We start from the raw sequence: 17,358 nt of genomic DNA on the forward strand, positions 1-17,358 counted from the left end.
ATTTGCATTTCCTCCCTGGTTCCCAAGCTTCAGACCCTGCAAGGGAAACACACCTGACGATGAATCGGCTCTAGGTGCACGACCTTGCGAAGGACAGCGCCACCCGAGGACCGGGCCAGATGTTCCAGGTTTCTGTTAACAGATGGTGTTCCCTGGAGGCCTCACCACGAGACCAGAAACAACCACACCGAGCTCAAGCTCTGTCCTCCTCTGGGTGGAAAACGCACCGTGAAGGGCAGAGCACTCGGGCCTGTCTGTCTCCTCTCCCACTTGCGCATCCGTTAGATAATCATCATCATCATCAACTAGGAGGAACTGTTCATCGCTGGTTAACGCACAGGATGGGGAGGAAGTTGATCCAAAGCCCTGGAGGACAGACTTTCTTCCTACACATAGAACATTCCTACGAGCTTTTCAGTGACCACCTCTGTTTTTGTGTGAGACCAATTTCTCATCGCAGGAGCGCATCTGAACTACAAAAGGCATAGATAGAATTGCCTGAAAATATATCTCCTGTATGATTTCACTTTCAGGGACCTAGCTCAGCAACCATAAAGGTCTATCATTTGGGTTAACTGTATCATGAAATGGGTTCAGTTACCCACAAACCCGCGAGGATGAGCCAGGGCCTCAGACGCCCTCACCGTGAAAGCTTTTTCCTGATGACTGATGGTTCCTACTTAGGATCAAGTGTAGTTTTCCTGCTCAGAAAGGCTGTAAGGAAGCGTGTCATTTGCTTTCGTAGGCTGGAAGTGATCACAAAAGAAAAGAAAGCGGCTAACAGGTTCTCCATCCAAAACAACTTTGTTTTTGGAAAACCTTGTCTGCTTTTGTTTCAAAAGTTGAAAGACAGTAGAAGTTTGAGATCCTTAGAAAATTTACCTAGCTCCTAGCACCCAGAATTGTTGGCAAGTGGACAGTATTGAGCCCCGCGTCACATTTTTAGCTCATCAAGGAACAAGGCACCAAGTATCTCCATTTTTACCTTCCTTCCTCAATACGGAGGCTGTGAGGGCTCTGGTTTGTTTGTTTTGTTTTTTCCATATATTTTGTGTTTTGCTGAATCTGTTTCTTAGCCTAGCTTTCCTCCCTTTCTCGCTGCCCAGGTCACGGGTTTGGTTCCTCGAAGATGTCACGTGCACAGACCTTCCCCAGCTACGCCTCGGAGCAGAGCGAAGAGACTCAGCAGTCCCTGTCCCGGTCCAGCAGCTATGGATTCAGCTACAGCTCCAGCCTCATTCAATGACACACAGAGAGCCCCTGCTGACCAGAGACAGTCCGCCCCAGAACTGCTTGTGGGGTCATCGCACCCTCTGCCTCCTGGAAGACCAACTGCAGTAGAAGTTGACATGGGTCAGGTCTAGCCCCAATCCCAGCGGAAGGTTCAAAACTGGAGTTCTGCTTCCTTGATTCCGTGGCTAAGTCCTTTATTTATTGAATTTCTTGGGGGGGAAATATCTATGTTTTACAAAAATAGAATCCAAATCGTATGAACAGTCCTTTACATACAATTCTTTGGGTCTAACAGTAGCAGCAGCCTGGGCACCATGAGCGTTGCCCACACGGGGTTTTGTCTGGTTGGTGTCTTCATGGATTGGTCCTCTCGTCTGATGATAGGGCCAGTCCTTAGACATAAAGGTGATCCACCACCAGCTGTGTGGCTTGGAAGGTTTCGACAGGGACAAATCCAATAAGTTCCACAAATGGCACCCTAACTCGACATATGAATAAGCCCAGTGACAATTAAGGGAACACAAAATTTAGAACACACTATTAAGGAGGGCCTTGTAGCTCTACTTGTGTGTGTGTGTATATCTGTAGACAAATAGAGATATGGATTTTGCTACATCCATCTATATCTAACAAGTGTCATCAAATGTGTGCTGAGAGTGACTGGCCACACTCACTTAAGTGGTAGAAAACTGTCATTTGGTGCATTAAAATGAAGATTGTTATGTTGAATAGCTATTTTTAAAACAGTGCTGTAAAAAAAAAAAAAAAAAAAAAAAGGCTTCTCATTAGCAAAAGTATTCATATAGTCAAGTCTGCTCCTGACAAGTGTGAGAATGGGGGAAGGGGAAATGCTTTGGAAGCAAGAGAACCGGCGAGCTGTCCTCCATGTCATGTCACCACCCTGTCCTTCTGGCCAGCGCTCCCTTGTTGATGACAATGTTCCGTATCCCTCTGACTGTCCTGCTGAGCTACATGGGAAAGATTGGGTGTGATCACCAGCCGGCTTCCCTTTAATCTCAAGAAAAAGGACTCTAAGTGAGACACTGTTTAAGAAAGAGATAAAAATACCCTTAAAAGGAACTGAGCTGTTTTGCAGTCAGGAGAACAGCAGGCACAGGACTGTAGATGTCATTTAAAATCTCACGCATGCTGTTCTCAGACAGCCATTGAGGATTTGCCATTTACTGTGAAACCAGGACTTGCTGGGCCTTTCTTTCCTCTTACTGGGCATGGGTTGGCTGGGACTATAAGAAAATGGATTAAATACATTTTTTTTTTCATCCTTCACACTAATGACAAATTTGCAAAGTTTAAAGGGAAGTGGAAATTTCCACGTCAACTGAGGAAGTCTAGCTAATTCAGGTCAACATAGTTTTGCCCTCAATTTTGGAGTTCAGTCGAGTGAAAATAAAAATGATTCTGCCTGATTATCTGATGCCATGTGCTTCAGGTGGTCAGCTCACAAATCCCCCAAGAGGGATTGAAACAGCAGTGAGCCCAGGCCATGCAAGATGAAAACCTGATTTTTTTTCCCAGTAATAGCAAAATATTTTAAACCATCAAAGTTAATCTGTTGAAAGGGTACCTGTTTGGCTGATTGGTGATAAGATATTTTTTCATCTCTATCCATAGTTTGAATCAGATCGACAATTCAATTCAGAAAATTACTACAGAATTCAATGGTTCTGGTACCCATCTCGATAAATTTGAATTTATAACAACTACCTAGACCCTCTGCATCTCTCAGATGAGTATAAAAACCCCATCAAGATGCTAATCATAAGAGTTAATGTGGCTGAGAAAAATAATTATCCTAAGCTTTCAGGGATGAAAAGAAAATTGCTCAAACGCTGTGCACTGTGAATTCTGCTGACACAGCAGGAGAGCAGATGACTGGTTCCTGACGATGAGAGAGTCTTTGCTGAAATCCCAGCTGTCAGAGTCAGACACCTCTCAATGCCTGTAGCACAGGGCATTTTCTTTTGAAATGCCCTTCGTGAAACTTGCCAGAGCAACTCCCAGCTGAGACCATTTGAGCACAGCTCCTAGTGGGGTCATACTCAGAGCAAGACTCTCGCTGGCTCACTTAGTCGAGCTGTTGCTTAGAGACCACAAGTTTCTACAAGGGACTTATGGGGAAAGGCCCTCAGGGGTCCTGGTTCATGTCTCAGCTTTATTAATGTGCCCAAAGCACAGACAGCAAGTTGAGGGGGTGGATTCTGCTAATTAGATGAATCTGCTCTTGTGTCTATTGGGCGGGAGACATAACACCTGCATGAAGTTCCTCAAAAACACCATTTTCTTGTGATCATCACCAGTGAGCATACCTGAGAGGGTACCAAAGATCAGGCAAAACCTTGGGCCAGTTCATTCTGAAAATCATGTCATAAAAGGGTCTGTGAGATAAAAATGTCCTTCCCACGTCTTTATCCAATCTCATCACAATGAGAATAATGCTATCAAATATCTCCTGGGACATTTTGGGAGATTTATTCTAGCATACTCCTCCAACAATACTTACAATTGTAGATAAGTCAAAATTACTATATGAGTAGATAGGAGAATTTGTATTAACCTAACATACTTGCCATAAGGCAGTGTGTACTGTAATAAAAATGACAAGCTGATAAATCTTCTACAGAAACCAAAGATGAGAAGTTAATGAGCCCGTCTTCTGGAACTTCATGAAATCAGTTCCACTGGAGCAGTAAGAGTGGTCACAGGCATGCATTCGACCCTCTCAAGCTTGTAGGTTTTTGACTGAAGATGCCTCTACACCTCGCAAGTCATTTTTTCCCTCCAGAAAGTGTACTATATCTTTAATATACATGGGACTTTTTCACTGTGAGGGAGCAACTTGCTATGAACCAAAGACAACTTTTGGCTCCTTCTGAAAGTGACTCTGGTGGGGTTCCATCCAGGTGGAGACAGATGGATGAAGACAAGCACAGCTTCCATAGCGGGTGGGAAGAAAGCGATGATGACAGAACTCAACCCAAGTCATAAAGGCTCTTCTGAGAGCAGAAAAAGCCTGGGCGACATACACATTTCACAGGAAGATTACATGTCCCCAGTTTTTTCTTCTGATAGTATTGATTGTTGTACACATGACATTATATTTAAAATGCAAAGAAGTACAAAATAACTTTCACCCAATAGCTTACCGTTCTGGTGGGGACAAAAGAAAACACAACCTCCACATATTCAATGAATGAATAGTAGGCAGTCAGAACTAATTTATTTATGCAAGTTGCAAATATTTATGACTCAATAGGCTCTGGCCACTGCCACAATTTGAACTTAATGAAATAAGAAATATATATTTACTTATTAGGGAGGATGCTGTTTGATAGAGCATGTGAAATAAAGTGAAACATATTTATTAAAAGTAAACTTCACCTCTTTCACCAAGTAGTAACTAGAGTACTAGTCCTAACATCTTGTACAATTTTTCTCTGTCTTCATTGGGCAATTATGTTTGAAAATAATTTATCACCTATAAAATGGTCAACCAGTTGTACTTTCTGTCCAGAATAGCAGCAATGAACTGATAAATAACTTTACACTCTTAACAGTTTCTATGGATCCAATTTATTGCATGTGATATCTTTGTAGTAGATATTAAAACACATCATAAAAATTGATGTCTGCCCCTCATTCTTTGGCCAATATCTCAGAAAACTTTGTAAAAAAGCATGAATATCCTATGCTCTAGATTATTCGAGCCACTTCCTAAAGTCGACCATTAGTGATACAGTGCAAACAAGCTAAGCAACTTGTATTCTTATAAAAATATTGTAGACCAGTTTTGAGTATCATCAGATAAACGGGCAGTATACATTCAGTGGGCCTGAGCCTGAAGGCCTTTCACATCTCACATTATACCAAATACTACACTAAAACCTTCTCAAAGTGAAAAGTATGCATTTCTCTCCAATTCTATTAATATATTATGTCTATTGATATCTTGCAATTTCAAATTGCTTTACCAATAACTAACTATACTTTACAATCCCTGAACTTGGCCTTCTGAATAGATAAAAATGTGCCTACTGGGCATGCATTAGTAATTACAGTAATAGGTGATGTGCCACACAAGTGAATTCCCAGCCGGTGCACTTTGTGGAGTGCAGTTTCCCAGGGAGGGGCTGAGAAGGACCACGGGGACTAGTCAGGAGGCATCAGGGTGGGTAGATTGTAAAGGCCCCAATGGACTGTGCAGGGTAACACTCAGATTTACTTTGACATTCTCACCTCGGTTCCATGTCCCAGACTTGACTTTCTTGACTAGTTTCTCTGAATATTTAGGACACAAGACAGCACCTGTTGTATCTGTTGACGTTACTGCACAAGGATGACACATTACCAGCAAGCGTGCTTCCTTTATGGAGTGAAAATTACCTAACACCAAAGAACATGCCGCAGAATCCCCGTGGCCAAGCGTCTTCGGTAGCGTGCAGATCACTCTTGCGGGGTCGGCCTCGCCGGGCCCTCAACGCGCAGGTGAAGATCAGCGACACAGGCCGGGGCTGGGGCCCAGAAGACGCACAGCCCCTTCTCTGTGCATGAACCTGAGAGCTTCGCCCACCTCTCCCTCCCTGGAGCCGCCACACAGCCTTGCTTTCTTACTGGACAGTGGGAGTCTTGCTTTGTGGGCCACTCCCGTAGTTTATTACAAGCAGGGGAGGCTCTCAGCAGTCTATAGACTCGTGGAAGGGCCCTGAGGTTTGGGCACATCTGCTGGACAGGCGGAGGCTCGCGCTCCGGGAGCCATCGCTTTGTGTTCGGCTCAGGAGAAACCCGAAGGCCGTGGATGATGCAATTTCCTCAAAGGCAAGGCCACCGTCAGGAACGGGGCAGCCAGCAGGCGCCCGGCCGGGGTGTGCCCTTGGCTCCATCCCGCCTCCCGGGCGCAGCGGCAGTGAGATGCCGCGGCCTGTAAGTGAGCGGGCCCTGGTACACGCAAGTGTTCTCCCAAACCTGCCAGGTGTTTCTAACTCTTCCCGGACTCGCCACCAACCGTGTCAACAGGGAGGCTTTATGGGGCAGTTATTAGACTCATGGGTCATGAACGATTGGTATAAGTGTTACTATACGTACATTGTTTTTCAGCTCTTTGTTGGAAATTCAGACTGACTTTTTTGAAAGTGATGTTCCAACTTAAAAAAAAAAAATTAAGTAGGTATCTATGTTTTGTATTCCTACTAATCCATTGCATTGTAACTGTGATTATTATTTGGGGTATTTTTATTGCTCTGTAGCACTTTGGTTTAATTATTTATGGCCTTTGGTAACAGGGCTACATTTATTTCATGAGAGCTTCAAAAAGCTTCCATTTTCGATTGAAATTTTGAGAATGACTTTTTTTTACTTTAAAATCAAGGTTTTCCTCATACACTTACATAGGCAATTATTTAAATTCATTGAATTTATGTAAATTAGAAATAAGTTAAAGTTACTAAATAATATGAAAACCACATTTTACATGTGATTTTCATATACTTTTCCTTAGTTTACAATTTAAATATCTTGTAAACACTTCAAGGAAGGGAAAAATATACCTGTAATAGGAATATGTCAGTTTCCTTCTAATAATTCTATTTAATAAATTTTTATTTTGCCTCACCTTCCATGCCCGCTACCCTAGTCCTCTTCCATATTCAGGGCTTGTTTTATTAGTTGATACAGGTGACTTCCTCAATCTGTTCTCTGCTTTGGGGATGATTTTAGACTTGAGAACATCAAATTAACCCACTTTGCAGACACAGAATTGAGCATCGAAAGAAGCAATTGCTCCGCCTGACCCTGCAGCTGTGTTCACGTTGGAATCTGTCCTAATTCACCCGAGTGACCTGCGGCTGTGTAAAAGTTGCTTATTTTCAGGAACCCAAAATTTAAAAACCCAAATTCAGGAAAAGAAGATTAAGATAATGGCCTAATTTTTTTTTTAAGGCTTTCTCTCAAAGAAAACATTGTGAAAGGGTTTTTATGGTTTTTCAATATCATTAACTCCTTGACAGAGGGGTTGAAAGGCAGGGGAAAATGAGAATGAAATGATAGTGGCCTCTTGATAGTCAATATAAGTCAGAAATGAACACGATATAGGTCAATGTGTAATCATTTGATTGATCGAATTCAGATTCCCACATCTGTTGCACAATTCAAGGAAGAATGCTTATTCTAATAAAAAAATACATGTGTCGGTGAGTGGGGGGAGCAAAAAGAAGCTCCGCTTTTTGTGGAGACCGGAAATGGAAAATAGAGATTCTTCCCAGGTCTAAGGCACTGTTACTTCCGTGACAGCCACAGTGCATAAATCACAGCGACACGTCCGTCTCAAGCCTGACAACGAAGGCGCGTTGAAAGCTGCTATCATCCTGCTGCAGAGACAGGATGCCTCCCCAGCACCTTCTTTACACAAAGCCTAACACGCACACACATGCACACACACACGTACACACACATGCACATGCACACACGCACACGCACACTTCTGACTGACCTACTCTGTATGTCCCCCTGTAGTTCTCTCTTTTGGGGTCCACACAGAAATATCCCATCTCGCAAAATCCTTATCTCTATGAATTTTCAAAATGTATTACATTATGTGTCGTATGTTTGCTTTCTGTACATTCTTTTAAATCCATTTATAGATACTTCGTGCAGTCCCAGGCTGCACATTATGGAGGATATCACCTGTCCTTGATTAAATAGGATGCTTCGGACCATTTGGACGAAGATATCTGTGGGCGTCATGCCCTTGTCAAGAAGCAAAGCGCCCAGTAGATTTGTTTCTTTTGGAAAATACATGATTCGGAATACTTTATTTTTAATCACAGTCTATTCCAGATAATAGTTTAGGGACATCTGTACTTAAATACCTGCTGAGCCACTCTTTTGGGATGGAATACAAAGGAATATTGTCCCTGGAACCTAAATGTAAATTTCTGGCAGGACAGAAAATATTATAATAATGAGGCAATAATTAAATTATTTTTAAATCTGTCCGTGTGATTCTTCCCCTTGGTGAAAATACATGAAGTACATAGTTCGAGAATTATCTTCTTCTAAACTTACGGTTTCTATATCACAGTCCTCAATAGATAAATTAACCTACTGTTATTAATGTCTTACTATAATCATAAGAAATTCACAAATGTGGATCATTTATAGTCGTGCAATATTAAAATTTCCTCTATCACTTAAAAAAAAAGGCAAAGCAGTTTGAAGACGCTGCTTTCCACCACCACGTGCATGATTGGATGTGAACGTCGACACCGCCGGTTTTCACCCGGGAGTTACTGACTGCGGCTCGCACTCCAATGTGACTGATCTCCCTACATTTTTGTTATGTGATGAACTGTAACTATGTAATTAAACAGAATTCTGACAATCATATCCTCCGAACCTTTAAAATGTCACTTATTCCTTTATTTATTGGCTTGCTATTTTCAAAATAAAGTAAAAGAGGCCCTTTAGTAAATGCAAGATTGCTGAGAATTCATTGTGTATTTCCCGTGTGTGTTCTAATAGGATATAATTTTTACTAGGTTGACTCTGGTTTGGTGGCATATTAATATTGAAAATGACACCGGCGACCAACACTTTCATTTTCCAGGGAGGTGATACCCAGTTTTATTAAGTGGCTTTGACAACGTTGCACGGCTAGAAAGCAGCTTTCCCTCCAGCACTAGGGAGTCCTGACAGCGAAGGCCTGGTAGACCAGCAGCCCCCGCTGGGGGCGCGGGGCCTGCGTCCCGACTGTTCCCACCCACGAGGCAGCAGCCTCGGTCCCTGGGATCTCGATGCGTCAGGAGATGCACTTAGAGTCCGTTTCTCAAACGTGACCTTTCAATATTAGCTGGGCTGTTCTTGCTGGTTTACTAGGTTAATTTGTTAGTGGCATTTCTTGCTTTCAGAGAGCTGTGCCTTTAAAGAGGGGCAAAGTCTCCATAATGCGAGAGAAACCATGTGAGCGAGAGAGCTGGCATCAAAGAGATGCCCCTCGTCACAAGGCCCAGCCCAGCAGCAGCTACTCGCATTCCCGTCGTGCGCAAAGAAAAACAGAACCAGGCAATCGCGGCGCGCGGAGGAACCACAACCCCCACTTCCAAGCTAGTCCAGACATGCATTAGACAAGGCTACAGGATTTTGATATCGACGTGGTGAATTGTTTAAATAAACATTTGAGCAAGAACTGGATAAAGTAGCTCAACATTCAGGGGAATATGACTTATCCCAGTACCAGGGTGTTTCAGGAAATCACGCTGCTAACTTAGGATCTCAGAGGCCAGTCAATCACTCAGCACCCACTGAGCGCCCACCACCTACAGGGCCCTGGCAGAGACCATGGGCGCCTCTGGCCCTTGGCCCTCACGGCCTTCAGCACGCGGTGCACGCTTCCCCTGGGGCATGGCGCTGGCACTGAGGGGCAGGGCCAGGTGAGCGGGCCGCCTCCCAGCTTCGCGAGTCCTTCCCTCAGGGCCGGCTCTGGGTGTCCCCCTCCTTCCCCCTCCAGTCGCACCCTCTCTCTGGTTAGACCCTGCCTTTGTAATCACAGTAAATTATTACACAACAGTCTAACCCAACTCCAAAATTACCTCTTGCTATTTGAATCGTATACATTTTCTAAAAATTCCCTATTCCTCTCCTGACACAAACCCTCACATAAGAGGAAAGGATGCCCTTGAATCACAGGCGCTGTCCCACTGTCACACTCCCCCGAAAACTCGCAGGCTCTGTGCCGAGGGGCACGCGGTGCCGGGTGGCGGGCCCCAGTCCAGCCAGAGTTGGGGCTCCCTCCCCCGTCTCCCTGTGTTCCAGGCTTCCTCCCTCACTCACCTGGACTTCCTGTGAACAACTCGAATTGTTCAAATACATTAACTGCTTTTTTCATAAACCAGCGTCGGCCTCCGGTGCACAAAACCCACCCTGCCGCCTCCTCCAGCCACAAACCCAAGTGTAACAGGGCGTGCTCGGCCCTTGCTCGGGGCACTGGTTGCGTACCTGCGGCCCGGCCTGTGTCCTTTGTGCCGGGACATTTCCTAGAGCTCATTCCAGGTCTTACGTTTCCTCTCGTCTCTTTCCTGGATGGAGGGAGACATCGGGATGACAGCTCTGCAGAGAGAATCAGGGCTCAGGGCCCCCGTGAAGGACCCAGGTAACTTTCCTAGGAAGCCCAGATGTTGGGGTACCTGTTGCCCCAGGGGCTCCGGAGAGATCTTCTAGGCCCTTGGTGAGGAGTGTGACATAAGCTTATGCAAATATACACACAGTGAGCTAAAAAGAGGCGATTGTTTGCTCTGGGCGAGGAGGAAAGCTCTTTGGTAGAGAAAACGGCATTTTCACCACGTGCTCCAACCGAGAAGTGTGCTGACCAAGTCATAAAAAGTCACCAACTATGGAAACGATCAAACTTTAACACAGATATTTCAGAAGGACGGGCACAAGAGAAACGCAGGCATGCGTCATGAGTTATTTGGGAGTAAGACATCAATCAAGAACGTCTAAAACTGGAAAAAACAACAACCTGGATCAGTTAGAAGAAGTGACATTTGTTGTCTCGACGTCGGGAAAATGGGAAGGGCAGGGAACAGTTTTCTGCAGAAAACCCTGTATAGCACTTTGACTCTTTGAACTGCAGGTAATTATAAAATGCACCCAATGCTGCACCGACATAGACGTCACAAAGTGCCAATGGTTTGAATTTTCCTCCATTAACCATTCATGTGAACATCATTCTGTAGAAATCCTTGCCTAATGTTCTTTGGTGGCAAATGAAACTAACGATCCTGGGACTCTGCATTTTATTCATTCAAACAGCGGAATACAGTACGTCCAGGCGAACATTTGCATGCAAAACCCGAAAGTCTGAAATTACACATAAACCTGCAAAAATGCTCTAAAAGAGGGTAACTATATAGCATCATTCAAGCGGGGAAAATGGGCCATAAATGGGGATTACTGCGGACATTTATCACCCATGCCACCAATTCAGATCTCTTCTTACACCTTACAACGTAGTTAGTGCTTTAACCTGGAAAAACATAATATGTAAACCAACTTGAAGGTTTAAAATTTCCTTTGCAAGCACTGCAGTTATTCCAGAACTTCTGCCTGTAACTATGCACTGCTAGCAATAGAAAAGTGTTTTTAAAAATCTTGTTTTTATTTTTCAGATAAATGTATGAAAGCCTAGAGACTTGGCTTAGGATGATTCCAATGAACCAACCAATGAAAAAATATAAATGTGAAGGCCAACGCTTTATAGACCCTACATTCTAATAGTGCCAAACTGATGATGATAATAAATTAATGGTGTTACACGTTTATGTAGCTTTAGGTTTTTCAAAGATACCGTCTCATCACTGCTGTGGAAAGAAGCTAACCCTTGCGTTCACCATTTAGCCTCTCCGCCTGTACTTCATAAGCATCTTAATTCTACGACATCTTTGATCAAGCAGTACAAGGCTACAGCACATTGTGACGACCAAGGAGACGTGTGGCGGCTGCAGGGATCCCTAATACAAGTGGACCCCGCCATTTGGAAAGTCGCTGCAAAGCAGCTGCAGCTTCTCTTGAATACAGCGCTAGATAAACCAACATAGCTTAAGCGAACCTGCTAAAATTATTTCTATTTTACTCTATCTTGTAAGTTGATGTATTTAAAATTGATATGTATTTTAGTAATAAACTGAATTACTTAAATCATTCTATGAATGTGAATATTTACTAAGAAAGATAGCCCCACCCACCTGCCTCCCACCCACAAGCATGATGACAATTTAAGGATGTTCCCATGCCACTTGCTCAGCATGCACGGAGTCCCTTGAATGACATTTCAAGGTCACTCTGATGATCATATAACCAATAGTCATGGTAGGTTAATTAGAGGCATCCTTTCCCTGGCAAAACTATGCATTCTACAATGCAGTTTAACAAACTTGCCTACTTTCTCATCAAATGGCAATTCCCTTTTGTTGGTTACTTTAATGTGGATATTAAAATAGCGGCATTCAAAGGAAACAGATTTTTATTTAATGAATTCCATATCAATATAAATTATACACATAAAAAAGAATCTTAGGAAGCATCTTGCTTCCTAAGTAGCACCTTGCAAACAAGATTTAAAACATAATTTAATTCAATCCTGACCTTTCATTCTATGAATGTTTTGATCTCTTTCCTTAGTAACAATCAGAATAGTAGGTAGAACAGATTGTGTGTGTGCATGTGTGTGTGTGAGGGGGGGTGTACAGGGTGTCCCAAAACAATGTACTGTGTACACACACTTTGAATAATTATAAAGGCAGTGTTTATTAAAATACGTTTCATTTTCAAAATTGAGCTATCAGCTGTTAAAGTGTGTATACATTTTTGGGACACTATATATATATATATATATGTCTATACACACACACTATATATGTATATACACATATATGTTATATATAATATATATGTGTATTATATATGTATATACACAGTATATATATTATATATGGTAGTATTTAAAACTCTAGAAAATTAGGTATAATAGTAAAGAGAATACAATGAAAGTGCTTTGTTAAGGTGTCCAGAGGGGGGAAATGAACAGAATTTCATCAGTGTAACAGCTGAGAGTGGAACAGACTGGCAGGGAGGTCAGGGAAATTTCTGCAGACTGAGGGTTCCGGATCCCTGAGGACACCCTGAGCTCTATCATGTAAGTCAACTCTCTACCAGACAGAAACGAAGACAGCGAATTGGCAGGAGTCGCTGGCAGCCATCGTGGGAACACAAGCAGAAGCCCGACGAGAGCTAGGCTGACACCAGTGAAGGGGATCCAACTCCATGGAAGGGGCTCCGGGAGCTGGTTTGTGCCCACCCTTGATTTCAGACACAACATTCAAGGCCTGGTCAGTAACCCTCGCCTGACGCTGGGCCTACCCTGGATGGTTCCGATACATGAGTCAGTAAGTTGCCTTTTACCTCTACGATCATCAGAGTCGAGTTTGCTGAAACACTTCTGTTGAGAATGTTCTTTGGGTGACGGAGGGCACCCACGCCAGGGAGAGCAAGGGCAGGCGGATCCGGCGGGTCCGTGTCCAGGTCCAGGCCGGCAGCAGTCAGGGCTCCAGCTGGTCACCGTGCCCTGCAGCCGGGGGGCAGGATGGAGGGAACCTTTGCCCCCCAAGCACAGTCCTGGGACTGGGACGGGGTGGGGGCAGGAGGTTTGGTGCCTTCCAGACCGTCGCCAGCTGCCCCTTCAGGCAGGAGGTAACGAGACCCATGGCTGGGAGACTGCCTTCAATATTTTGTCATATCCTGCTTTGTTAATATACAACAAATAAAGGCAACATATCTTAGAACTTCAGAAATTGGTGCATAGGCTTCTGTTACTTATAAGGTGACGACTTTATATGCACTCACAGTCCTTTCTCCAGTGTTTCATTGGGGAATTAAATAGGGTGATGTTTGGATTTTTAAAACAATTTTAAAAATATATTCAGTCAACTTGGTATCCAGAGTAGACACTGAGCAGTGGGAAGAAATTGTACAAAGGTCCAGGGACGTGACGGTCCCCATAAATCTGCTCGGATCAGGGAGAAAGCTTAGATTCCAGTCTTCGGTCTCCGAGAGAAGGTCGGGTAGTTGACGTAAACGTCCTCTCCTGCACCATCTGACGGCTGGTTGACGGAGAAGGAAATTTTGTAGTTGTTGGAGGCCTAGAAAGACAGGCGGACAGGGTGTCAGTAACTCACTGCGTGTCAGCCGCCAGCAAAGACACCGAAAACAAGCGTGTCCTCTGTTCAACTAGGCAGGTCGAATTTCTATTACAATTCGTTTTGTAAAACTTCCTCTTTACCATACTGAGCTTCGTGAGAGATCACGACCTTGACCTGCGGGGCTCCGGGCGAGGCCAGCAGAGGCCCGGCTTCCTCGCCTGCCAGCCTCGGTTTATGAAACTGTTCAGACGCAGAGCCCCCTCCCGGGCCAGGCTGCTTTCACGAGAACGATTATTCCCCGTCTCACGTGGAAAGTCTAGTGTAATATGTTCCCGCTGTGGGCCCCCATCAACTTCTGTTGAATGTGTGTCATCAGAGGCCACACTTGTATTAGTTTTTTATGTATCTTCATTGTTGAAAGTATCACAGGCGTCCTCTTTTCCCCCCCTGCCCCCCTCACCTGGCTCCTGCCCCCCAGGCCTTCACAGCACTACCGTCTGTGTCCACGGGTCATGCACGTACACATGTAAGTTCTTTGGTTAATCTCTCCCGCTCCTCCGCCCCCTTCCGAGACTCGTCAGTCTGTTCCAGGCTTCCATGTTTTAAATTACATGGTGTGCTGGCTTAAAAATAAGCAACTGAACACAATAAATTAACAAAATTAACTGATATTCACATTCGAGATAATGTTATGTTATCGTTAGGGTGGCTTGGTGTTTGCAAGGAGAAAGCAAGTTTAAGTGTCATTGTCGCTTACATAGCCTGTCGGGGGAAGGGGGAAAGAATCAAGTAAGTCTAACTTCATCTTAATATCAACTTAAAATCTAACTTTCTAATCATCGTTCAAAATAACATTATTCTACAAAAGCCTGGAAAAGTGGAATACACAATGTAGGCAGTTGCAAAGCTCCTTCCCCCTCTGAGATTCACAGCAACAGACTTGGCTTCGGGTTGGCTCTAGTGGACAGCAGCTAAGGACAGAGAATGGATCCAAAAACTGTCGGAGACAGAGCACTGTTCAGCCAGCGCAGGAGTGGCAGGTAGAACAGGGCAAGACCCCTGCAGTTGGTGCCAAAAAGGTAAGCCATGAGTTATTCAGAAAGAAAAACTTTTGTTTTGCAAAGAGTAACTACTTAATAGAAGAAAAAAGTTAAACTGATAGATTATTGACAAGCCCGAAGCACACATACCAACTTTCAGAAACGTTTCCGTGCTTGGCGTTTCGGCCGGGTAGAGTTTAATGATACGTAATTAAGTTGAAGAGAAACGGATGTAATTGCAGATAACACTTGGGGAGATGTTTTACTGTAAAATTTCCTAAACATATAGTATGTGTGAAAGAGAAGATCTGACCTGTTGTGGAGACATGAGCATGAAAAGGAGGATCCCTCTGACCTGCGATCGCAGGTGGAACTTTCTACTCTCTCCAGTAAACAAAAGGGGGCAGGAGGCGGGGAAAAGGTCACATTCATTAGACGCCTGCAGCCCCTCGAAAGCTCTTCAGCTTTATAATCTGAGCATCCGTTAATTAACACATTAATCAAAAGGTAATAATGATAATGAATATCACAGATTGGGACCTTCTTGCTTCCTGCGTGCCTGTGGGTTTTTTATGTAGTTTAATTTAATTTAATCCTCACAATAACCTTATGGCATGAAAGTATTATGCCCTGTACTGGGTCAGATAGTGTCCCCCCCAAAATGTATGTTCTTCCCAGGCCTTCATGATGCGACCTTACGTGGAAATGGGGTTGCTGCAGAAACACACACACAGGGAAGAATGCCCTGAGGACACAGGCAGAGGCTGGAGCGATGGGGCCACAAGCCAGGGAATGCCAGGCAGCGCCAGAGGCCAGCAAGAAGCTCGGAGAGAAGCGTGGGGCAGATCCGCACCCCAGGCAGGAACTGACCCCGCCGAGACCTTGGTTTTGGACTTCAGCCCCCTGGAACCGTGAGAGAATGGATGCTGTTGTTTTAAATCACCCAGTCTGTGCGAACGTCCTCGTAGCAGCCCTAGACGACCCACACAGATTTTGGTGGTGTGCAGTGTTGACTGTTAGGGTGGTGTGGCTGCTCTTTTACTTACATTAAAGTAAAACAAACAGTTTTGCAGGGTATGAATATAGGAGAATAGCTCAGAAAATAACTGCTGCATCAAAGAGCTGACACTTGAACTGCAGGCGGTTGGGGGCCAGGTTGTTGAGAGGAGAGTAAGACAGAAGCTTGCTCGTGGCCAGGTGGGCTGTGTTCACAAGACATTTAGGGTGCGCAAGGGAAGGGGAGGGGCGTGACCGCCCGAGAAGACGTACCTTATTCTGTGGGTCCTGAGACTCTTTACCTTGCGCACGTTTCGCTCTCCTCCTGGGGATAAATATTCAACAGAGGTATTAAGAATCACACCGCAGACTCGCGATGTGCTAGACGTGCCAAGCGTAGGCGTCAAGTGTTCGGTCCCCCCGCCCTTACCTTAGGAAGGTCACTTTAGTTGGAGCACAGTCTAAGGAGTAAATCCAACCCCACGTGACCACAGCTAAGATTGCGGCAGACACCTGGACACGTGAGTGGGGCAACACGGAGAGCCACCAAGGGAAGGAAGAGCCCACCGAGTACATCCCGAAACTCCCAATGCACCCGACAGTGAGAGGTGGGAGCTAAGGGGCCAAGGGCCACCTGCTCGCTCTGCGGTCGCCCCTCCCAACCCCCTTCTTCCTTGATAAGGTCTAAGGAGAGCAGCTAGGTGGCTTGTTTCCGAGAACAGACAACCGTTTAAACTGCATGGTTTGCTTATTAAAGTGCGGGCCGCCTCGTGTCGCGGTCAACACGGCCACCAGCCCTACTAAGGAGTCCGTGGCGACTCCCCCTCCCTCCTCCACTGTTGCCAGGGCCCCTTCCTCTCTTCGTGAGGCGGCACTCGGGGTAAGGGGTGTGGGTGCTGAGACAGCCTGACCCACGACTGGGCGATGGCAGCAGAGAGCCTCGGACACCAGGCTCGCTCGGGGCAGACAGGACCCAGCGGGGGCGAGGCTCACCTGATGTAAAGGATGACAAGGACCGTGGCCATTAGGATGACAAACAGCAGCAGTAAAACCAGCCACCCGGCCTTGGGGATGAGGGACTGGTTGTCGGTTTTACCTAGGAGAAAAAATTATAGCCGAGATTAGGAATTCAGCCAAAGCCAGCGACACGGAAGGCAGGGAAACAAGGGAAGGGCGCAGCATCGTCACGGGACAACTGGGAACAAACAACAAGCCCGAGAGAGACAGGGCGCGAGTGGGGCAAAGTTGAGGTTTTCTTTCAGAGTCTCCTAAATACTTCCAGCTCCTCGCGGGATTTCGGTCCCTGAGATGGGGTTTGACACCTTATGTATGAGAACGGGAAGGGCGTGGGTCCGAGCCGGACGTCCCTGCACTCGAACGAG

At 45.1% G+C, this 17,358-nt stretch overlaps 2 protein-coding genes across 3 annotated transcripts in view; one reads left to right on the forward strand and one right to left on the reverse strand.

Annotated features, from left to right (window-relative positions):
• Window positions 1–8,713, forward strand: part of DOK6 (docking protein 6) — a 183,230-nt gene extending 174,517 nt beyond the window's left edge. For both annotated transcript variants that reach the window (XM_081148256.1, XM_081148255.1), the window contains one exon: window positions 1,107–8,713. In XM_081148256.1, the coding sequence (XP_081004382.1) occupies window positions 1,107–1,246 (140 nt within the window). In that variant the 3' untranslated portion in view covers window positions 1,247–8,713. The remainder of the gene's footprint in view (window positions 1–1,106) is intronic.
• Window positions 8,714–13,691: 4,978 nt separating this feature from the next.
• CD226 (CD226 molecule) overlaps window positions 13,692–17,358 on the reverse strand; it is a 28,627-nt gene continuing 24,960 nt past the window's right edge. The window contains exons 4-6 of the mRNA XM_081149424.1: window positions 16,970–17,072; window positions 16,250–16,301; window positions 13,692–13,940 (exon numbers count right to left, since the gene is read on the reverse strand). Coding sequence (XP_081005550.1) covers window positions 13,827–13,940; window positions 16,250–16,301; window positions 16,970–17,072 — 269 coding nt within the window. The 3' untranslated portion in view covers window positions 13,692–13,826. The remainder of the gene's footprint in view (window positions 13,941–16,249; window positions 16,302–16,969; window positions 17,073–17,358) is intronic.

The sequence above is a fragment of the Miniopterus schreibersii genome, assembly GCF_964146895.1.
Source record: "Miniopterus schreibersii genome assembly, chromosome: 10".
NCBI lineage: Eukaryota > Metazoa > Chordata > Mammalia > Chiroptera > Miniopteridae > Miniopterus > Miniopterus schreibersii.